General features: G+C 46.2%; 1 protein-coding gene across 11 annotated transcripts in view; it reads left to right on the top strand.

Annotated features, from left to right (window-relative positions):
* The window catches only part of NUMA1 (nuclear mitotic apparatus protein 1), an 84,755-nt gene that overhangs the window by 44,105 nt on the left and 19,409 nt on the right, over positions 1–21,241 (top strand). For 5 of the 11 annotated variants that reach the window (XM_057747507.1, XM_057747512.1, XM_057747508.1 and 2 more), the window contains 4 exons: positions 8,680–8,753; positions 15,024–15,109; positions 19,682–19,761; positions 20,838–20,920. In XM_057747507.1, coding sequence (XP_057603490.1) covers positions 8,712–8,753; positions 15,024–15,109; positions 19,682–19,761; positions 20,838–20,920 — 291 coding nt within the window. In that variant the 5' untranslated portion in view covers positions 8,680–8,711. Of the gene's footprint in view, positions 1–3,216; positions 3,254–3,361; positions 3,604–3,938; positions 4,081–4,316; positions 4,438–8,188; positions 8,318–8,679; positions 8,754–15,023; positions 15,110–19,681; positions 19,762–20,837; positions 20,921–21,241 lie in introns of those variants that run through there. The other 6 variants (XM_057747513.1, XM_057747503.1, XM_057747510.1 and 3 more) reach the window with 5 other exon arrangements.

The following is a 21,241-nucleotide window of genomic DNA, read 5'->3' as shown; positions in this document are numbered from 1 at the left end:
TGTGTCATTTTCTTTCCCTCCCTCCTTTCTCTTTCAGTCTTTCTCTTAAAAATGGTTTTACCACTCCTAGCCCAGTCTTTTGGACAGTGAGCAGGCGCTGTGGAATCCAGCAGGAGCCACGTGGCCTGCCAACTGCCTGGCTAGGCTGGGAGGAGAGGTGGGGAAGTTCTTCTGGCTGGCTGCCACGGAAGGGGAGGGGAGTGGCGGCTCTGTGGTTGGGGCGGGAGAGGCTGGGGAAACTGGCCTGGCTCCTTGGGCTGTACTGAGGAGCAGGCCCAGAAGCTTGGCAACTTTGGTGGAGAGGTTCCAGAGGAGAGTTCAGAGCCTTTGAGGCTGCACAGCTGGAAGCTGTTGCCTTGAGTTTAGAGCCAAGGGAGGGTCAGGGGAGGACCTCTTGTATTCTTTGGAGACACAGTATCAATTCTTTCATGTGCTAGGGAGCTGCAGGGCTGACACAGTGCCAGATGTGGCCAGGGTGATTTTAGCAGGCCTGCCTCCTATTTTCACCTCATACTTTTGTGGAGCATTGATCGTGCCAGTAATTAAATTATGTTTGCCACTTTGCTCTTCTATAAAGGCTTTGGTTTTTGCTCTGCCTTTACTTTTCCTGGTGCATCTTTGAATACCAATAGCGATTGCTAGCCACAGACTGCAAGTGATACCGTGGGATAAGATACAGGGCCTGCCTGGAAGAAGAAGCAGGGCATAGGAGGTCTCTGTGGCAATGGGCCTTGGTCTGACCCCTTCCACAGGACCCCCATCACTCACCACAGTCATTATCTGGTGGCCAGCAGGTTGAATTTGGAAGCCTCCTATCCAGATGTAGTTCAGTGGAACAGCTTCAAGGAGCCCTAGTGTGCTAGGTACTATGGGGGGATCATAGAGAGATGGAATTGGTTATGCCTTTGAGGAATTTGCATTCTAGATATGAAAACAAGACTTCCCTGCATTTACAGTTAAGTCAGTACGAGTGATGAATGCAGAATGTAGACACATTTTTCTGATCACCAATGTAATTCATGGTTATTAAAATAAATTCAAACATAAAAAAGAAGCCTGGGGCATCCTAGGTGGCGCAGTGGTTAAGAATCCGCCTGCCAATGCAGGGGACACGGGTTTGAGCCCTCCTCCAGGAAGATCCCACATGCCGCAGAGCAACTAAGCCCGTGCGCCACAACTATTGAGCCTGCACTTTAGAGCCCATGAGCCACAACTATTGAGCCTATGTGCTGCAATTACTGAAGCCTGCGCGCCTAGAGCCCGTGCTCTGCAACAAGAAAAAGCACGGCAGTGAGGAGCCTGTGCACCACAACAAAGAGTAGCCCCTGCTCTCCACAACTAGAGAAGGCCCGCGTGCAGCAATGAAGACCCAACACAGCCAATAAATAAATAAGTAAATAAATTTAAAAATTATATAGCGTAGAATGTCGCCTACAATCTAACTCCTCCCCAAGATAACCACCATTATCTGTTAATATTTGAGGTGTTGAAATTTGAGCTAACCTTAAAGTAAAATCCATAGAGGCAGACTGATGGAAGGAAAGCAAGCATCCTGAGGATCTAATCTCTTTCAGGGAGGAGCACCCCACTAGCTTCTCAGCAAACCGTGAGCCAACTTCTGCCTGGACACCTTGGTGAACAGGGCCCAAAATGCCTGAGTAGGAATTAACCTTTGTTAAGTACCACCCTGTGCCCTATGTGCTAGCCATTGTGTTGGGCATCTTATAGATGTTATTGAATCCTCATCACAATCTTATAAAATCTTTATCCTTGTTTTACAAATAGGAATACTGAGTCTCAGGGTTTACTTGCCAGGGTCACAGGGCAGCGAGTGGTGTCAGAGTCCTGCCATTCATGAGCTGTGTGATCTTGGGCAAATCATTTTCTCTCTGTGGCTCAGTTTCCTCACTGTAAAGATGAGTGATAATAGTATGTACTTTACAAAGGGAGTTTTTCAGATTAATGTGTTAGCACACATTAGGCCAGCAGGACAGTGCTTGGCACATAGTATGCAGTCGGTAAGCATTTGCTGCTCTTTACTGTACCTTGTTTTCTCTCTTGTTCTAACATGATCCCTAGCACTTCTACACTTATTTTAATTCTATATATGGCCTCTCTGTCCTCCCCACCATCCCTCACACTTTCTTCTTTACAGTTCCTCCCTCTGTTTCCAGTCATTCCCTTCTCTTCATCCTAGCTCAGTCACGTCTCTCACTCCCCGTCTTTCCACTTGCTCTTACCTCACCTCCTTGTCTTCATCACCTGTCTCCTGTTTGTTGCGGTAGCCTTCTGAGCCAGCTCTCTACTGCTAGACTCATTCCTTTATATACCAGAGTAATTTCTCATAGTACGCTTCTCATCACACCACATCTCTGTGCTAAAAACAAACAACAAAATAAACGTCCAAATCTTTATTCAGTTCTTGAAGTTCAGGATTCTCCAACTTTTATCCCAACTCCCCCTTCAAGTTTGTTCCTCCACTGCTTCTACACCTTCTTTCTGCTTTCTCTTCTTCCTTACTTCTCTCTCCATTTGCATCTGGGCAAGTTCTACCTATGTGTTTTAAGATCCAGATAAAAATATCACTTAGTTTTTAGTCTTTCCCTACTCTCTACTGGTTAGAATTTTTATCTTTTTGTGAGAGTTAGCACATGCTGTCTTGAAATATAATTTCAAGTCACATTTCTTATCTCTTGTGGAATTATAACCTACGTTAGTGTAGATGCGGAGTTTAATGCATCTTTGTATAGTCTCTACAGTATACTCTAGCAGTACTTTTTGCATAGTAGGTGTGGTGTAAATGAAAGATGAGGGGCTTCCTGATGACTGGTGGATTTCCCTCCTGATCTTGGTGAGGGTCACTGTTTAATGGGTGGAAACGCTGTGGTTTTGTTTGCGAAGAGTCAGACATCTTTTCTTTGCGGCCATGTAGGCGAGGCAGAGCCCGTGGGCTCTGCCGTTGGGTCCCAGTGCCTGTGTCTGTGAAGGGGCTCCAGCCAGTGCCTGCCGCACGAGGTCCCGTGCCTTGGCCCCTCAGCCCCTCCCCACAAATGCTCAGCGGAACAGGGGATTAGGTTCTGGCAGCACAGCTGGGATTTTGGCGGCCATTCCGCAGTCGACAATAGCACGCAGTCACCCGGACAGGACAGCGCAGGCCTGCGCTGCAGGGCCACAGGCTGCCCGGGCTCCTTGTTTGGGGGGCCGAGGGGGAGGAGCGGGCGCAGCGCGGCAGACTGGCCCAGGCACGCGGAAGGTACGGGCTGGAGAGACTCCCTCGGGGAATGGGCTCCGGGCGGCCATGTCCCAGGGCAGGCGGCGCCTGCGGAAGGAGGCCGGCGCTTTGTGTGCGAGAGCAGCATGTGTGCTCAGCGGCGCGCCCGCCCTGGAGCCGGCAGGAAGCTGCCCCCGTTTAAAAGGGCCTGCGTCTTGCTCGCACTCCAGAGCCTCTGTTCCCGGGTCTTCCTCCCTGCCCGCCTCGTCGCCAGGCAGGGCTGATCTAATCGGCAGGGCAGGCCGTGGCCTACCCTTTCGCTGCTGGCCAGAGGTGGACAGGCTGTCACTGCTGGCCTAAGAGCTCAAGGGGGAGTGTCCGGGGGATATCAGGTTTGTCAGGCAGGCCGCTGTGAGGTGTGTTTTGTCTGTGTATGCCACAATTTGCTTTGACTCTCGCCACTGTTTCAGTTCAGTATTTTTGTCTGCCGGCTTCCCCCCCTCCCCCCACCAGGCGTCCTAGCCTCTTGTTTGCTGGCCAAGCTGTAGCAGCCCCTCCTCTCCGGTGCTCCAGGGCCCCCTCCTCTTTGCCCCCGACTGCCACCCCTCCCCCCTTGCTGAGAGTCCCCCGCTTCGCCTGCGCTCCCAGATCGCGGAAGCTTGCTGCGCCTTTAAAGAAAGCAGACTCCTGGCTGTGACGCACTTCTGGCTGTCAGCCAGGAAGATCGCTCCTGCCAGGCTGACTGAGAAGAAAACCAACAACTTTTCTTTTGTGTGTGGGGTTACTTCCCCCCCCTCCTCCTCTCCTTTCAAGATTTAAATGCTAATGGCGGATTAAAACCTGTAGATACGTGTGGCTTTGGGAGTCTGGTAAGGCCCCCCCCCCCCCACTCCTGCACTGAGACTTTTTCTCCCTCACTGTTTCTCTGGGTTTTTGTTCAAACATGGAGGAGGGGGTGCGGTGGACTCTCCCCCCTCACCTCCCTTTCCTGCGCCATCCTTGAAGGGGAGGGAGAGGAGAGGGAAAGCAAGTAAACACTCAGGAACAGGCGCTGGGAGCAGAGCTTGCCAACATCCGGGAGTTGGCGCCTTTCAGAGCAAAGGGTTGCTTTCTTCCCCCTCGCGTGGATGTCAGCGTGTTTTTGTTCAGAGGGAGAAAGCGTGTGCGCCTTCACGTTGAGCTGTAGATAGCTCAGGAGAGCGTCTCCATTCCCGAGTGAGACCTGGGTGTGTACGCAGTGGTGGGGAGTGAAAAAGGTTCACTTTGTCAACTGGTAGGGACCAGGGGGTGTGAATATAGCAGTGGGGCAGGTGCTGATGAACTGCTGGAGTGAGCTCGGGTGTGTGTGTTTGTGTCTGTGTGTGTGTAGTATGTGGCCAGATCTGGTTCATGATTGGAAACCTTGTGCCCACATCCTTCTGATCTGGACCCTCCAGAGCATGGGGGGAAGGGCAGTTATCAGTCAGCCACTTTGAAGAAACCAGGGAAACCTTGGTTTCCCTTGCAGTCTTTTCCATGTTCCTCTCCAGGACTCTGGGCCAAATTCTAGGCTACACTGGGGGGATGGTCTGCATGAAGAGGGGGAGGCCTGAGTCTAGAGTGAGCCCCTTAGAGGGCTCAGGAAGTACACCCAGCAAGCTGGTTTGCCCTGACTTCAGGGGTACAGAGAACCTCTTTGGACTTGGACAAGACACCCTGATCAGAACCTCCCAGGGGTTGAAAAGGATTGTGTTTTTCCTTTGTTGGCTTCTCTTGGAGCTGCCGGTCCTTGGGCCTTTTACCTCCTTTGAGCCAGGGAATGCACCAGCAAGATATTTCCTATTCTGTTCTTTATGGCAGGTTAGCCAGTGGTGACATGGCTTGGCCTTTGCTGGGCCGCTCTGGGGTAACCTACCAGAGGAGGTCTGAATGCTTGCTTGACTGTGCCTCCTGACCTGTTAGAGGAGGAGGAACACCTTCAAGATTAGGGTGTTCACTCTTTGGGTGTGGGGGTCTCTCCGATGGTGGGGGTATTATCCCTTTTAGAAAGGCATGCAGAGCTTGGAATTCTTATGGCTGCAGGCAGGCAGGCTGTCTGGATAAGTAGTGGTAAATCTCGCCACTGAGCATGGGCGCAGAGTTGGGACAGCCATTTCCCTTATGAGTTACGAGCCTGTGGGCCTTTGGAACCCTCAGTAGAGCAGGGGTGGTTCTTGGGACAGGAACCTTTGAGGTGAGAGTTAGTGTGACCTTTGGGTCCTCAAATTTTGGGAATGGGAGCTGACACCTAAAAGAATGAGGGTACAGCAGAGGTAAGGGCCCATGGGCTAAGTGATCAGTACAGTTCTGCAGCTCTCTGAGACCAAAGGTCACTTTGGTGTTATCTTGGGGTAGGGCCAGTGTTCAGGAGGGCAGTAAGTGGCTAAGAGGTAGTCTCAAAAGGAGCTGGCACCCAAGGTGGGGGGCGGGGTAAGGAGAGCAGTGCTGCCACAACTCAGACCTCTGGCCTTTGGCCTATCACTTGGTCAACCCTTAAAACTGAAGCTTTTCCAGAACAGACCCCAGAGCTCAGCAACCTGACCCTTCAGTCCTTGCATCTGAGCAGGTGGTTTGCATTAGCTTTAGCCCTGGTAGGAAACCAGGACTAGATTTTAACTCTTTAAGACCCAGGGAGGGTATGGGCCAGGTGTCGGCGTATCTTTTGAGTGTCAAGTTCCTTGGCCTGGTATATCTTCTTTGGAAACATAGCTGGGTTACTGTTAATGTGGGAATTGATCCTGATGTGAGTTATATTAGTTTTGAAAGTGTGGAGAGGATGCAAGGCCTTTAGCTTACAAGGCAGCTGCTTCTGTGTCTTGGTTACTTCTTGAGCCCAGGGAAAAGAGAGGGTGCCTTCTCTTCTGGAGGCACGTCTTTTCAAAGAAAGAGGTAGGTAGGAATTCTGAAGGTGTCCTGAGAGGGCCTGCATTTTGTTTGTTGATTGGGGGTTGTGGGGGTGGGGGGTGGGGAGTTGCCTGATTGAGTTGGGGGTGAATCTTAGCAGACCCTTCTGTGAAATGATTCCGGGCTACAATTGCGGGGATCTGTTTTTCCATCACCATCACCCAGTCTTCTGGGTGGGGCCTGCCTCAGATTTCAGGGGGAGGGTGTGGAGGATGGTGCTCTGGCTGGGAGCCCTAGGGTTCCAAGCCAAGGCTTGCTTAAAGTTGTAGTCCCGGTGCCGAGGACTAGCTCCGCCACTGGCTTCAATCATTGATTACCCTGAGAAGAGTGAATGGCTGGGCTGCCCTAAAGGCTCTCACCCCAGTGTCCTGTCTCTGAAAAAGTGCCCCTCTATGGAATTTGAGCTGATAAGGTCTTTCCTTATGTTGAGTATTGGATTCTGCCTGTTCCTGGGCCTGGGGAGCACAGAACAAGGCATTTGGCCTCAACACCAGTTTTAGACAGGTTCCCCTGGGAGAACATAAGGGTTGTATGTTTTGTCTCTGAGATGAAGAGGCTGGTCAGGTCATTTTTAGCAACACAGCTGTGGAATCTCTCAGATGGGGCGAGATCTACCTCCAGTTGCAAATAAAATTTCTAACTGAAGTTTTGGGCCTCATCAAAAGGACAGTGAATCTAGAGGCAGCAGTGGGGATGACAGGGAGGTGATCTGGGACTCATTTCCCTTGTTCCTGAGCAGCTCATACCTTTTTTTTTTTTTTTTTTTTTCCTAAAGAAGCACTAGTAGAGCATTCGGACATTGCTACCTTCACTCCAAGGGCCAAGCGTGGTCCTTCTAACTTTAGGTTGGCCAACCAGCAGAAAAGCGTTTTTGCAGTGCAGTAGTTGAGGCCATCTGCCTTCATCCTAGTGAGCAAGGCAGTCAGTGCCCATAGATAGCCCAGGCTGGGTGAAAATCATCCAAAACTGAGGAACACACAGGCCTCTTAGCTTCTCTGCCCTCCTGAGAACTCCCTTAACCACTTCACCAAAGCCTAGGTGAATTCACTCATTTCCAAGACTGTGTCGTTTGTATGACAGGTGGAATCACGTTGGGTTTTGCAGGGTCAGGAAGCAATTAATTATAACTAGCATTTAGTTATATTTAGCATTTAATTGTTTTCTTCTGTTATTTAATGCTTCTCCTATGTTTAGTTTTACTCCTCACCCTGCTGTAAGCCCCTCAAAACAGGGACCATGTCATTGTCTCCCATTTCCCACATAGCTTCTAGCACAGGATGAACATATGTCAGGACTAAGGAAATAACCTTTTTGGTTGTTGATAAAGCAGAGTACACTTGCATAGGAAGGCCTAAGAGATGCTGGGCAGTGGATGATCAGATTTATGTATCTCTTTCCCCTCCTAGACAGGGAGCACCTTATGGGCAAGAATGGTGTCTTTTTTATCTCCAGCACTTTGTATTCAGAAAGTACTTAGCAAATGTTGGTTCCACAGAACCCACACCTTGGAGATGCTGATATGTGGGGAGAGTTATAGGTGATCTGGCTCTTACCACTCTTGTTCCTCCTTCTACTAGAGTAGTGACAGAGTTAGCACACCTATGGCAGTAGGAGGCGGGTGGTAGGGCTGATTACTCCCATGAAGATTTGTGGGAATTCTGGGGGCTGCTAAGAGGAATTGGGGAATATTTAGTCACCAGGTCTGCGGTCTCTTGAGCAGGTTGGCAGGCAGATGGCTGATTCCCACTGGGAAGGGAAATTGGGGGTAAGAATACCAGGACAAGTCCTAATCTTTCATTAAATGTCTCATGGGATCTCTGCCGGGATTGGATTTGGCTTCATCCAGTCTCCCATTTGACATTTCTCTGGGGGATATAAAAATCCAGAATTTGAAGAGGTTTCCCTTGAGGACTTGGTTATTGTTAATTGGGTAGACTTTGGATACCTGCAGAAAGAGCCAGAAATCAACATTTTTGCTTAAGAACAGTGATCATTTGTTGAGTACCTACTGTATGCCAGGCACTGTGCTGTTACTTTATCTGCTTTATCTTGAAGTATCACAGAAACCCAGAGAGGTTTTTGCAGAACCCATTTTGCAGATGAGGAAACTGGGACTAGAAGAAGTTATGCTGCTTGTCCAAGGTCACAAGACTATGGCCATATGGAATCAGCATTCAGACCTAGGTGTGTCTGAAAAACTATGTTTGTTCAATGTTTTAAGGGCACCACATCCCAAAGAGTAGGGTTGAAGTCCAGCTTTGAATGTTGTATTCAAAGGGACAGAAAGATTTTGTGTAGAGCTTGTGGACATTGAATTAAATACAGGGTTCTTTATTGTCAGCTGTGACAGTAAGTTTTATAGTAATTTTGATGTGTACTCAGAGCTCTCGAAAAACTCCCATGGTGCCTTAGTAGAGTAAGTGCCAAGTGAAGAGTGACAAATTTATTTAGGTATTCAGAGCTGGTAAATGAAACCATTTCCCCCTCTTCCTTCATCATGGATATCTGATATAATCAACTGTACTGCCTCTTCTCTTGGGTTCCAGGTGCATTGGGGTGACTGTCTGGTTTCACCAAGATGACGCTCCATGCCACCCGGGCGGCTGCACTCCTCTCTTGGGTAAGTGGTCTTCCTCTCCTTTGTATGCCAGACTTTTCGGGGAAGCTTGGGAGAGGTGAAAGAGGAGTTTTCTAGGATTCAGGGCTACATAGACTCTCCTCCTCTCCAGATGAAGGAAACTATAGTTTTCCTTTGCCTTTTCCCTTAGTTTTTAACTTTTATAATTTCTGATGCTGCTGCTGCTGACAGGTGATCCACAACTACTTGTGTAGCTCAGAGAAGGCTTTTCTGAGGTATATATTCCCTTCTGGTCATGGGAAGGGTAGCTGCAGAACAGCATGGAAACTCATTTTTATTTGCTTCTTGTGTATGTTTCATTTTCTTTTTTTTTAAATTAATTTATTTATTTTATTGGCTGTGTTGGGTGTTTGTTGCTGTGTGCGGGCTTTTTTTTTCAAATTATAAATTTATTTATTTATTTAATTTATTTATTGGTTGCATTGGGTCTTCGTTGCTGAACATGGGCTTTCTCTAGTTGCTGCGAGTGGGGGCTACTCTTCATTGTGGTGTGCAGGCTCCTCATTGTAGTGGCTTCTCTTGTTGTGGAGCATGGCCCCACGCGTGTGGGCTTCAGTAGTTGTGGCACATGGGCTCAGTAGTTGTGGCTCATGGATTCCAGAGCACAGGCTCAATAGTTGTGGTGCACGGGCTTAGTTGCTCCATGGCATGTGGAATCTTCCCAGGGCAGGGCTTGAACCCATGTCCCCTGCATTGGCAGGTGGATTCTTTACCACTGTGCCACCTAGGAAGTCCCGGGCTTTCTTTAGTTGCGGTGAATGGGGGCTACTCTTCATTGTGGTATGTGGGCTTCTCATTGCCATGGCTTCTCTTGTTGTGGAACATGGGCTATAAGCACATGGGCTTCAGTAGTTGCAGCACATGGGCTCAATAGTTGTGGCTCATGGGCTCTAAAGCACAGGCTCAATAGTTGTGGCACAGGGGCTTAGTTGCTTTGTGGCATGTGGGATCTTCTGGGAGCAGGGATCGAACCCATGTCCCCTGCATTGGCAGGCAGATTCTTAACCACTGTGCCATCTAGGAAGCCCTTGTGCATGTTTCTGAAAAAAAGTTGACACTGAATTTCACTAGCATGTAGGGACTTTGTTCTTGAAAAGCCTTTAATCTCAGGGCAAGGTTCTCCTCTCTTCCTTTACCATGTTCTTTCAACTTCCATCGTCCTCCTGTTGCCTTCTTGATTACTTCACCAAAATTCTTGTGCTGGGTCTTGTCTTTGTCTTTTTTTTTTAATTCATTAATTGATCTATTTTTGGAAGTCCATGCTGGGTCTTTTCATATACTTCTGCCCAAGACAATGGCAGATGAAAAAAATAATGCTGAGGGACTTCCCTGGTGGCACAGTGGTTAAGAATCTGCCTACCAATGCAGGGGACACGGGTTCAACCCCTGGTCTGGAAAGATTCCACGTGCCGTAGACCAACTAAGCCCATGCACCACAACTACTGAGCCTGTGCTCTAGAGCCCATGAGCCACAACTGCTGAGGCCACTCGTCTCAGCTCCTGAAGCCCACACACCTAGAGCCTGTGCTCTGCAACAAGAGAAGCCACCTCAGTGAGAAGCCCAGGCACCGCAATGAAGAGTAGCCCCACTTGCGACAACTAGAGAAAGCCCTCACACAGCAACGAAGACCCAATGCAACCAAATAAGTAAGTAAGTAAATAAATAAATAAATAATACTCTGCCATATCACAACACTATAAAGCAATTATACTCCAATAAAAAATGCTGAGCATCAGGAACTTAAAGCTACAGAGAAACAGAAGAGGCCACGGAGTGTAATGATGACACACATGGGCCTTAGAGTCTGCACAGCTCGCTCTGGCCCATCTGTGTGACCCAAGACAAGCTACTTAGTCTCTCAGCACCTTATTTTTATTTATTTTTTATTTTTTAAAAATATGTGTGTATGTATGTATGTATTTATTTAGGCTGTGCTGGGTCTTAGTTGCTGCATGTGGGATCTTTGTGGCATGCAGGCTTCTTAGTTGCTGCATTCATGTGGGTACTAGTTCCCCACCAGGGATCAACCTCTGGCCCCTGGTTTTTGGGAACTCGAAGTCTAACCCACTGGGCCACCAGGGAAGTCCCAGCACCTCATTTTTAAAATGGAAATAAATAATAATACCTCATGGAGTTATTATGAGGATAATGAGATAATGTCTGTAAAAAACACTTAAATATTAAAACATTGCCTGGGGGACTTCCCAGCGGGTCCAGTGGTTAAGACTCTGCACTTCCACTGCAGGGGGCATGGGTTCGATCCCTGGTCAGGGAACTAAGATCCCACATACTGCATGTCGTGGCCAAAAGATAGATAGATAGATAAAATACTGCCTGGGCATACTATTTGGTAAAGGGTATTTTAGTAGTCACCGCAACTACTGATCAGTTAGGGCTAATTAAAGAGCCAACGTTAAGGAAAAATTATGGAATACTTTAAGGAAATGAATTTTTAATTTCCAAGTAGGATAGGTTTAATAAAACAGTGTCCTTAATCACTATCAAATCTCTAGTCAGGAAATATGTGTTTGGTGTACAAAACGTGCATTCTTAGTCTTCAGTTTCTGAAATAGATGCAAATTTTAGCTGTATGGTTTAAAATGGATATTTTATATATTTTATATTTACTTTTCAGTGTTTTATGTCTGTATTAGAAACATTATCTCTTCCTCCTTTTCCCTAGGAAAAGGCTGGTTGGGTTGTGTCTGTGTGTCTAGTTCAGTAGATTAACTGAATATTAGGGGATCCTTTAGTCACATTGTTTTAAGTTTATCAGTTTATTTATTTCAGTCCTAGGCTTGTTTTTATAGTGACTATTACCTTTACAGAGAAGAACAGACACAAGACTAGTTTTATTTAACAGCAGATGCTTGTATACTTTTCTCAAAAATCACAATGAACATGCATTAATATATTAAAACATAGTTAGATATAACTTTTCAATTTAAACAAAATTAGGCAGCTAAGTGGATTTTATGACACTGTGGCAACATGGAATAATGCTTGTTAGTGAGAAGAGTGGCATAGAACACACACAAACACAAGCCTGTGACAATCACAACTGTGATTTTTTTTAATGACCTAGGAAAAAAGACTTAGAAATATCAAAGTGCTGAAAGTACATGTATTAAAATACTTAGAGTGAGTGGAGTTTTTCTGTTTTCCAAATTTTCAGTAATTTATTTTCTAGTATGTAAAAATAAATTTATATTTTACTTAAAGTGTGGCTTGAAATTATTCTGTACCCAGCAATTATAATGAATAAATTGTCACAGGGAATATAGGGAACTTTAAGATTCTGCAACCTTAAATGACCCTGACAGCCTTTACAGGCAGCTCCTGGGTTCTTCAGTGAGCTTGGCCCTCACTCAGGTTTTATACCCTCACTAGAGATGAAGGAGCTTCTCCACTTCCTCAACTTTCAAACGATTTCTCATTTAAGAGCAAAATAATGCACAGGAAGAAAATACATTTTTATATCCATAAAAGAAACTATTGCTGGATTATTACTTAATTGGTATGAGATGAATCCAGACTCCTTAAGTGACTTTATTTAAAAAAATTTTTTTAAATTAATTGTTATTGGAATATAGTTGTTTTACAGTGTTAGCCTCCACTGCACAACACTCAGGTAACTTTATATCAGCTAACTGGTAATGATTTTTTCAATCTTGTTAGTGAACTAGCTTTCACAGCCCTTGAATGTTTTACCTAGATTGCAGATATTAAAAGAAGATGGTTTTTGGATGCTTAAGTCGTGGCAGTCTCTTCATTTTCAGTAGGTAGAAAGGGACCTTGGCCTGGAATATTCAGAGTCTTCCTAGAAAATTCACATTGGCCTTTTCTAATTAGATTAAGCACTCTCCTTCCCCAAAAAGATGGTATAAATTAAAGAGTCCAGTGAGAGGTCATATTTTATATTCTGCACTTAAATTTTTTTTTTACTGCAACCTATTTTAATTTAGATTTATCTAGAAGTTGTTTTCTTTTTTTAAGATTTTATTATTTATTTATTTATTGGCTGCATTGGGGCTGCGTTGGGTCATCATTGCTGCACATGGGCTTTCTCTAGTTGTCGCAAGTGGGGGCTACTCTTTGTTGCGATGTGTGGGCTTCTCATTGCTGTGGCTTCTCTTGTTGTGGAGCATGGGCTCTAGGTGCACAGGCTTCAGTAGTTGCAGCTGGTGGGCACACTTGTGGCTTGCAGGCTCAGTAGTTGTGGCGCACTTGCTTAGTTGCTCCGAGGCATGTGGGATCTTCCTGGTCCGGGGATGGAAACTTTGTCCCCTGCACTGGCAGGCAGATTCTTAACCACTGCGCCACTGGGGAAGTCCTAGAAGTTGTTCTTAATTTAAAAGTATTTAATGGAAATAAGTACTATCATTTCTGAAGCTGAATCACTGATTTTTTTTTTTTAATCCTCTTGACCCTGCAGTGCAGTCAGCTAATTTAACTGCTAAGAAGTAGAACTGTTGCTGGATCTACCTCATTATTTTAATTTTATTAAGCATAATAGGCTTTGCATCTAGTACTTTTATTTTGTAATGTATTCTTACATCCACCGTCCCATTTGAACACAAACTGGTCCTTTAAGGTAGATAAATTTGACAAGAGAGAAACAAGCACAGAAGGAAACAAAGTTGATAACAAAAGTTTCCTGGCAAGTTAGTGGAGGAGATGGACTCAAAATCCTTGTCTGGGAGCTCCCAGCCAAATGCCTGTTGAAGAGCATATATAAGGGAGAGGGACAAATTAGGGGTATGGGATTAACAGATACAAACTACTACACATAAATAGATAAGCAACAAGGATATACTGTATAGCACAGGGAATTATACCTATTATCTTGTAATAACCTATAATGGAGGATAATCTGCAAAAATACTGAAGCACTGAAACTAACATGATATTGTAAATCAACTATCCTTCAGTTTAAAAAAAAGCACATTTATAAACAGTGGAATCTACTCGTTTGCACATAACCACTATGTTGAAGTTTTGTTTTTTGGTTTTTTAAAAAAATTCATTTATTTGACTGCATTGGGTTCTTGTTGCTGCACATGGGCTTCTCATTGCAGTGGCTTCTCTTATTGTGGAGCACAGGCTCTAGGCGTGCAGGCTTCAGTAGTTGTGGCTTGCAGGCTCTAGAAGGCAGACTCAGTAGTTGTGGACACGGGTTTAGTTGCTCCATGGCATGTGAAATCTTCCCAGACCAGGGATTGAACCCATGTCCCCTGCATTGGCAGGCAGATTCTTATCCACTGCGCCACCAGGGAAGTTGCCTATGCTGAAGTTTTTAAAAATACCTTGTAAAGCAGGATTAGTCTCCCTTTTCCCTCAGTCTTGCATTTGTGATTGATTGACTTAGCAGACCCTTACTTCCTAGTAAGATACTACAAAGGAAAACTTCAGCCTAGGCTTCTGAACTTGGTACCTGTGGAATTCATGAGGTTTTCCTGTAGAAGTCAACCGCATATGCTTGTTGAATAACCTTGTACCTGGTTCATTTGCATGTGACTGCTGGTGAACTTTCTAGTGTGGATGACTGATTTAGATGAATGCTTGCCTGAAGGCAAGGAAAGGGGAAGACAATTGGATCAGAATTGATAAGTTTTTCTTTGGGGTTCCTAGCTCTTCTTTCCCTTCCTCCCTCCTTTTTTTTTTTATTACCTTGTTCTCCCATGATTTCTCCCTGCCTCAGCGGAAGTTTCATGTCTGAAAAGAATTTAAGACATCAATCACAAGGTTTTATATCTGTGTGGGAGTATATAAAATATATGTATTATTTAATGTAAATTTTGAGTAGATACAAAATTCAAATTTCAAGAGCTATAAAACTCAAGAGATCCAAAGGGTTATAATGTAAAAATTTGAGCTGCAAAGGTTTATAATGTAAACATTCAAGAGCTACAAAGGGCTACAATATAAAAAGCCTTTCTTTTTCCTACCTCCAACTCCCAGCCATCAAGTTCCTCTCTCTGGAGGCAGTGGTGGTACAGGTTTCTTCCAGAAACTACCAGTATCCTTCTAGAGCCATTTTATGCTTAATTATATTTAAAGTACATTCAGAGTGCTAGAGAATTTAAGCTCTTATTTAGTTGAAGCTAAAGTAAGGCCTCTTCTGATAGCACAGCATTCAGGTGGCCGCTAGTGGATGAGAACACGCCGAACACCTGGGGAAAGGAGTGGCCCGCCCCCAGCACTTCTTGCACTTACGACGGTTTCACCAGGCTCTTCCCATTGTCTCACAGGTGAACAGTCTGCACGTAGCTGACCCTGTCGAGGCCGTGCTGCAGCTCCAGGACTGCAGCATCTTCATAAGGATCATTGACAGCATGTGAGTTTGCACCACATCCCTCTCCAGCCTCTCAAGTGAAGCTGCATGCTGGGGTGGGGACTGCGTTTTTCTTTTCCTTGTTGACAGCTCTGACCAGAAAGCACTACAGGATAGGCATGTCTAAGCCAGTGTAGGGCTTAGCGGGAAGAACACATTTTCCAGTCACTGTGTGTCTCTGTGAGAGATGTCTCACTCTTGTCCCATCCTAAGTCTCCCTCACTCTTTCACTGAAGAGCTTCCAAGTCTCCGTGTTCTCACAGTGTTCTCGGAGCCTGCTCTGGGACGCTCTGTCCTCTTGTCTCAATAAGAGTCTTCTACAGCCCTCTTTTCATGACTCATCCTTATCTCACAAGCCCATTTTGCAACCTGTAGGGCCAGGAAGAAGAAAGGGGAAGGTCTTAAACCTGAGGGAAATAAGCAGCACCTAAAAATCTCTAACTTGTTAGCACAGCACAGATATGCCCCTTTCTAATCCATTATAGCATTTCTGGGGCTGTTAACCTGCCTCATTAACTTGCTTTGTGAAGTTGATTAGCATTTGATAAGCTGCTTGTTGTCATGTAGCCAGGATTTTAGTTTAGGCCTCTTCATTTTATATCTGTGTCTTTAGCACATTTCCTTTGAACTTCACAGTTACCTGGGAAATGAGTGGAGGAGGGCCTCCTCCTATCTTACCTCTCTGGAACCCAGCAAAGATGGGTCAAGCCATAAGCTACATTTACCCTTTTAAAGCTCATATGGGTCATCCTTTTTCCTGTGTCCTCAACTTTTAGGAATTATGAAGGGCAAAACTGGCGAGCTTTTTACTTCTTTGTGCTGTGGGCAAAAGTAGAGGCCAGCCATGAATGAGGACTTGGGGTAGGGGCAGTGCAGAGGACAGATCCTCCCTGATTAAAGGAGAGCACAATAGATGGTGAGTCCCCCAGACCAAAATCTGAAGTGTTGAGGGTGTTTGTGTTCCACACACAGCAGGTAGAAACTGGTGTCAGGGATTCAGCATCTCTGTGAAGCAGGTTGGCCACCCATTCGTGGGCAGCAGCTCATTGACAGGGAAAGAAGGTAGAACTGAGCTTGTCAAAGGCAGGCTGTGGGTCTAATTCATCTTTGGGTCCTCCACACCTAGCTTAGGACAGTGCAATGATTAGATTTTAATTAATGTTTGTTGGGTGAAAATGAGTGAACAAAAATGTAGTTGATATTCTGCATCAGCAAAATCTAATGGGGCTGAGTGCCCCCATGACAGATGGGTTTGCTAGAGTGGTTTTTGTTTTTGTTTTTGTTTAATCTTTTGAGATTTATATTGATAAGGGGATGTCGAGTATGATTTCTTAAAAGTCCCTGTGGCTCTAACCAGCCAGCCTACCTCAGTGAAAGAAGTCACTCTACTCTTATTTTGGTACAGACACTACCATTTCCTTTTTTTTCCTGCTACACTGCTCGGCTTGTGGTTTCTTAGTTCCCTGACCAGGGATAGAATCCAGGCCCTGGCAGTGGAAGTGCCGAGTCCTAACCACTGGACCACCAGGGAAGCCCCAGACACTACCACTTTCTTTCCCAGTTACCCATACAGGACATTTCATCATCATCTTGAATTCTTCTCTCACCTGGGCACTGATTTCTAATCATTCACCATCCTCTCAGTTTGTCTTTTAGAAGGTTTCTCACATCCCTTCCTCTGCCTCATTCTGGACACCAGGCCCTCGAGACTTCGTTCTTCTCTAACCTCTCCTTATTCCAGAGTATTCCTATACATGTGATTGATCTCAGGGCCTTCCTCCATCCTGCTTTCATTGTGGTGTTCTACCGCTGACGGACCTCAGCAATTCTTCGTTGCCAGGTGGTTGAAATCTAAAATCTGCAGCTTTAGTATTCAGAGCTGTCATCAGGGGCCCGTCTTCTCCCACCAATCTTGTTTCCTATTTATTTCTACCTCCATACCCCACTCCTTTTTTTTGATCCTATAGAATTTCCTAAATTCCGACTTTTATTAAGTGCGTCTTCATGTAACTGCTTAACTTGTTCTTCCCCTTGTTGCCTATAAACTGGTAATTAGATCTAAACTTAATTAGCTTAAGATTTTTTTTCAGGGATACTTCATAGATGGAGTTGTGCACCACCTGTAAATCAACATTTTACAACTCCTGATGAAAATCATCATTTTGCAGATCCTAATGAAAAATAGTGATCTAGGCAACTAACATCAATGGCCAGTAAAACCATTAGGCTGGCAATACCCAACCTACAGTTTAATTTTAACATCACTAAAGGAGAGGCAGCCAGGTATGACATGCCTCACTGTAACAGACAGTAGGGTTCAGCATGCTTTTTTTAGACTTAAGAATAGATCAAAGAGCCCTTGCTTTGAGGAGATAAATTTCCTTGGCCTGAGGACAAGAGCAGTAGGTGTGTCCGGGGTGAGGATGTATGTTCTTGGTTTAGCCACTGTAGGTTTATAACCCAGTGGGACATTTTCATAAGGAGGGTCAAAAATTCGAGATGTCCATTTTCCAAGTTGTTTTCTAAGGTGCTACCTGAGCTTTAGACTGGAAGAGATGGGTGGGGGAGGGGTGGAGAGAGAGAGTGAGTGTGAGTGTGTGTTGGATGGAGGACGCTGCTGAAATCCCAGGTTAATAACCCTGATCTCCGTCTCAGATCCAGGATGATGCAGACCAACTACCTTTGGGAAAATAGACATCCTTGGTGAATGTGTTCTGGCTGATTCATTTGCGATGCTGTGACTGTTGCTGATAACGGAAATCAGACACCTAGTTCTCAGGGCAAGGCAGTGGAGGATGGCAGGGTTGGTGGCAGACAGAACCTGTGGGAATCGAACAAAAGCTTGTTCCTTGGCCTCTTGGCCTTCTCTCTGGGAGAATTCATTGGAGTCAACCCCTCTGACAAGTTCCCTTTCTGGTTTTCTGTGTGTGAACAGCCTGAAGCAAAAAGGCTGTCCCATCTCTTTGGTATCTATGAAGCTTGCATAACAAAGTTTAGTGGAGGCATTTTTCAGAAAACTTAAAGCCCTGACATTTGTCTTACTGATGTTGACCTCTGCTCTTCCCAGTAAAAAGAATTCCTCATCTGTCAGTCAGCCCATGTGTACTCAGCACCTGCTATACTCCTAGCTTTCAGCTCACACAGAGTGGTCAGTTATAAATGATGCACGTGTATCCCATGAGTGCTGTAGGAATTCCTGAGCAGGAGAGGGGAGACGTGACTAGCAGTGGTTCTGTTTGGCTTCCTGCCAGCGATGAGACTTGAGTGCAGTCTTAAAGGATGGGCTGGATTTCCCCAGGACTAGCGTTTTCCAGAGTATGTTCCATGCAACTATACTTATCCCAGGGGCTCAATGGGGAATAAAAGAGGTTTTGTGATCAGATAGGTTTAGAAAATAATGCATGTTATACCTTCTTCTTTGGAAAATGTTCAGTTTGGTTTAGCCCAGTATTTCTCAAACAGTTCACCCAAGAACCCTATTTTTATCTAATGGAATACACTTAGGGTAAATTACTACTCTGTGCTGAGGCAAAGAGTCACAACATTCCAGATTGTAGGTTGGTAGGGAAGATGGCTCTTTCAGGAGTCTGTGAGGAGATTAGCATCTCTGAAAGACTTTGTAGGTGTCCCTAATCACAGACCAGCTACCTGGAGTGCTTCTTGTGGGGGGATTCACTTGGAAGAAGCGTTTGTAATCATGAGGGAGCTACGCTTACAGTCTTGACTGGGATGCTTCTTGTGCTTTGCAGGATATCTGAAACTGGAGGATTCTAGAGCCTGCCCTGCCTACTAGAAAGTTGATTGAAATCTAGAGATTTGGGTTCTGAAGAACAGGAGGTCTTTTAATCAGATCTGCAAGCCATAGCCTAACTTGAAGTGAGGGTAGTCACTTCCGAAAATGAAACTGCACTTAGCCTGAGGGGCTGGAGCAAGGGGCCAGGGCTGTGTGAGAGCTCCCCCTGCTGCCTCCCTGCCCTCATTGCTCTCTGCACTTTGCTTGCCTTTCCACTTAAACACACAAGCACCGTGAAGGCCACAGATCAAGAGTGACTGTCCCTTGGCCTGGCCTCTCGGAGGCCACCTCAGCCTTCAGCCTAGTGTGTGTTGAGCTTTGCCCTGTCACTTCAGGGCCTTGTTCCCTCCTGTTCTTGGATCTGTTTTTCCCTGTCCGTAGTCCTCTCTCACTCGTACTCTAGCCACGTTCCCAGGTGTCCTGACCTTTTACACTTGAGCCATTCTGGACTATCAGCCTTAGCTTCCCGTTCATCTGTGCCGCCTCCCTCTCCTCTCAACCCCCTTCCCACAGAGCTTTTTGATATTCACAAATGGGATGGCAGAATGCCATCTTTTCCAGGAGGACCTCATGCCTCAAGTCCCTACTTCTCACCCACCACACAGTTCCTTCTGGCTACATGGTGTCTCGGTATCTTCTTCCCTGCCTCTAGTGCCTGGTCTGGTTTTCCTGCAGATCCGGCACAGACTTAACTTGAAGGGGTGGGGAGGTGGTATGTAAAGCAGTAGCAAGGACGGAAGGATTGCTGAGTACTCTGGTTCTAACTCTTGTTCTTTTTCTAGCCACGGCACTGACGAAGGGCAGCAAGTCCTGCAGCAGCCGGTGCCAGAGAGACTGGAATTTGTGTGCAGTTTTCTGCAGAGTAAGCACCTTTCTTATCTAGCTGGGAAGGAGCTGCTTCCTCAGCTTCTGGGACTTGGGAGGCAAGAAGAACCTGTAGGCTGCCCACTCTGTACCACTGAGATGAGTACAACTGGGGTGGCTTTCCTGGGTCAGGTGGTGCCTGCACCAGTTGGGGAAGAGTGTCCCTACAGTCCCAGAGCCCATCTCTGGGGTCCGTGTAGAGCCAGAGGGTTGCTTCTGGGGACTCAGCACCTTGGGTTTCCACTCCTCCCACTGCAAGGAGACAGAAGGATCCATGTTACCCTCTTCCCTTTGCAAGAAAAACATTTTCCCCTGGTAACACTGAATTAATTGCTTAGGTGACAGGTATAGGGGCACAGGCAGGTTAAGGGTGAGATCTTGGCCCTTCTACTCCACTGTGACCTTTCTGGACATGGGTTCTCTGTCTATAAAATGAAGATGATAGTAATTGGTCTTAAGGTTGACAGATAGAGGAAATAAAAATGCATGAAAAGCTTCTAGCACGGCACTTGTCACGTCCCCTCCCTCATACAGCTGTGGACACAGAGTCCTCATCTTTGCCATGGGAGCTATCTGCCATCCCCACCTCAAGAGAATTACAGGAAAGGTGATAATAGATTTAAATAAAGCAGGGTATTAGTAATTGAGCCCTGCCCCCAGGCAGCCTAAGAACCAGGTGTCCCAGCCCTAGTCTGAGTCAGCTGCAGGCAGGCTTCCTCTGCAACCTCAGTTGCAATGAGACTCGAGAGTGACCTGGAATCTCTGGGCTCCTCCTCTGTGGGGCTGAGTGGGAGTTGGTGCACGGGTAAGTGAGTGCAATTTCAGACCCCAGAGCTGCTGTGAATTTCCAGCCGGCTTTCTTCTTGAACAGTCCCTGTACTCCTTGGACAGATCCAGGATAGAACTGACTTCAGGTGGAAACATGTATGTCAGGGAGAGAGGACATAAGGATAAGTAGCCCCGTGTCTCCTAGCCCCACCAGCCGCTCTGCTCCTCTGACTGTGAGGTGTTCTGATGATCTCAGGGATGGTCCTCAGGAAGTTCACCTCACTTTCTACGTTGTTGTCATTACAGAAAACCGAAAACATCCCTCTTCTCCGGAATGCCTGGTGTCCGTGCAGAAGGTGATGGAGGGATCAGAGCTGGAACTGGCCAAGGTACCTGTAGAATACCAGACTGGTGGGGGGTGGGAGGGTGGCACCAGAGGGGCCTGCAGAGGGGCCTTCTCTTAACCCAGAAGAAGCGGTGGGGGCTTTCTTTCTGGGCCTTGTGGAGGTTGGCGGTAGGTTCAGGCGGCCACCTAGCAAGGCAGAGGCTGATTCAGCCAGGGATTTTAGGAGCCCCTCCTTGTGACAGAGAGATTTACTAGACATTACTGTGGCCTCAGTGGAGACTGGGCAGGAATCAGGCCTCACCTAGCTATCATCATAGTCTTCATTTAGCTCAGTCCATTTAATTCCCTCTTGTTTCTGGGTGCT

Source organism: Hippopotamus amphibius, chromosome 9 (genome assembly GCF_030028045.1).
Source record: "Hippopotamus amphibius kiboko isolate mHipAmp2 chromosome 9, mHipAmp2.hap2, whole genome shotgun sequence".
In the NCBI taxonomy this organism is placed as follows: domain Eukaryota; kingdom Metazoa; phylum Chordata; class Mammalia; order Artiodactyla; family Hippopotamidae; genus Hippopotamus; species Hippopotamus amphibius.
This window is presented reverse-complemented; position numbering and strand designations above follow the sequence as displayed.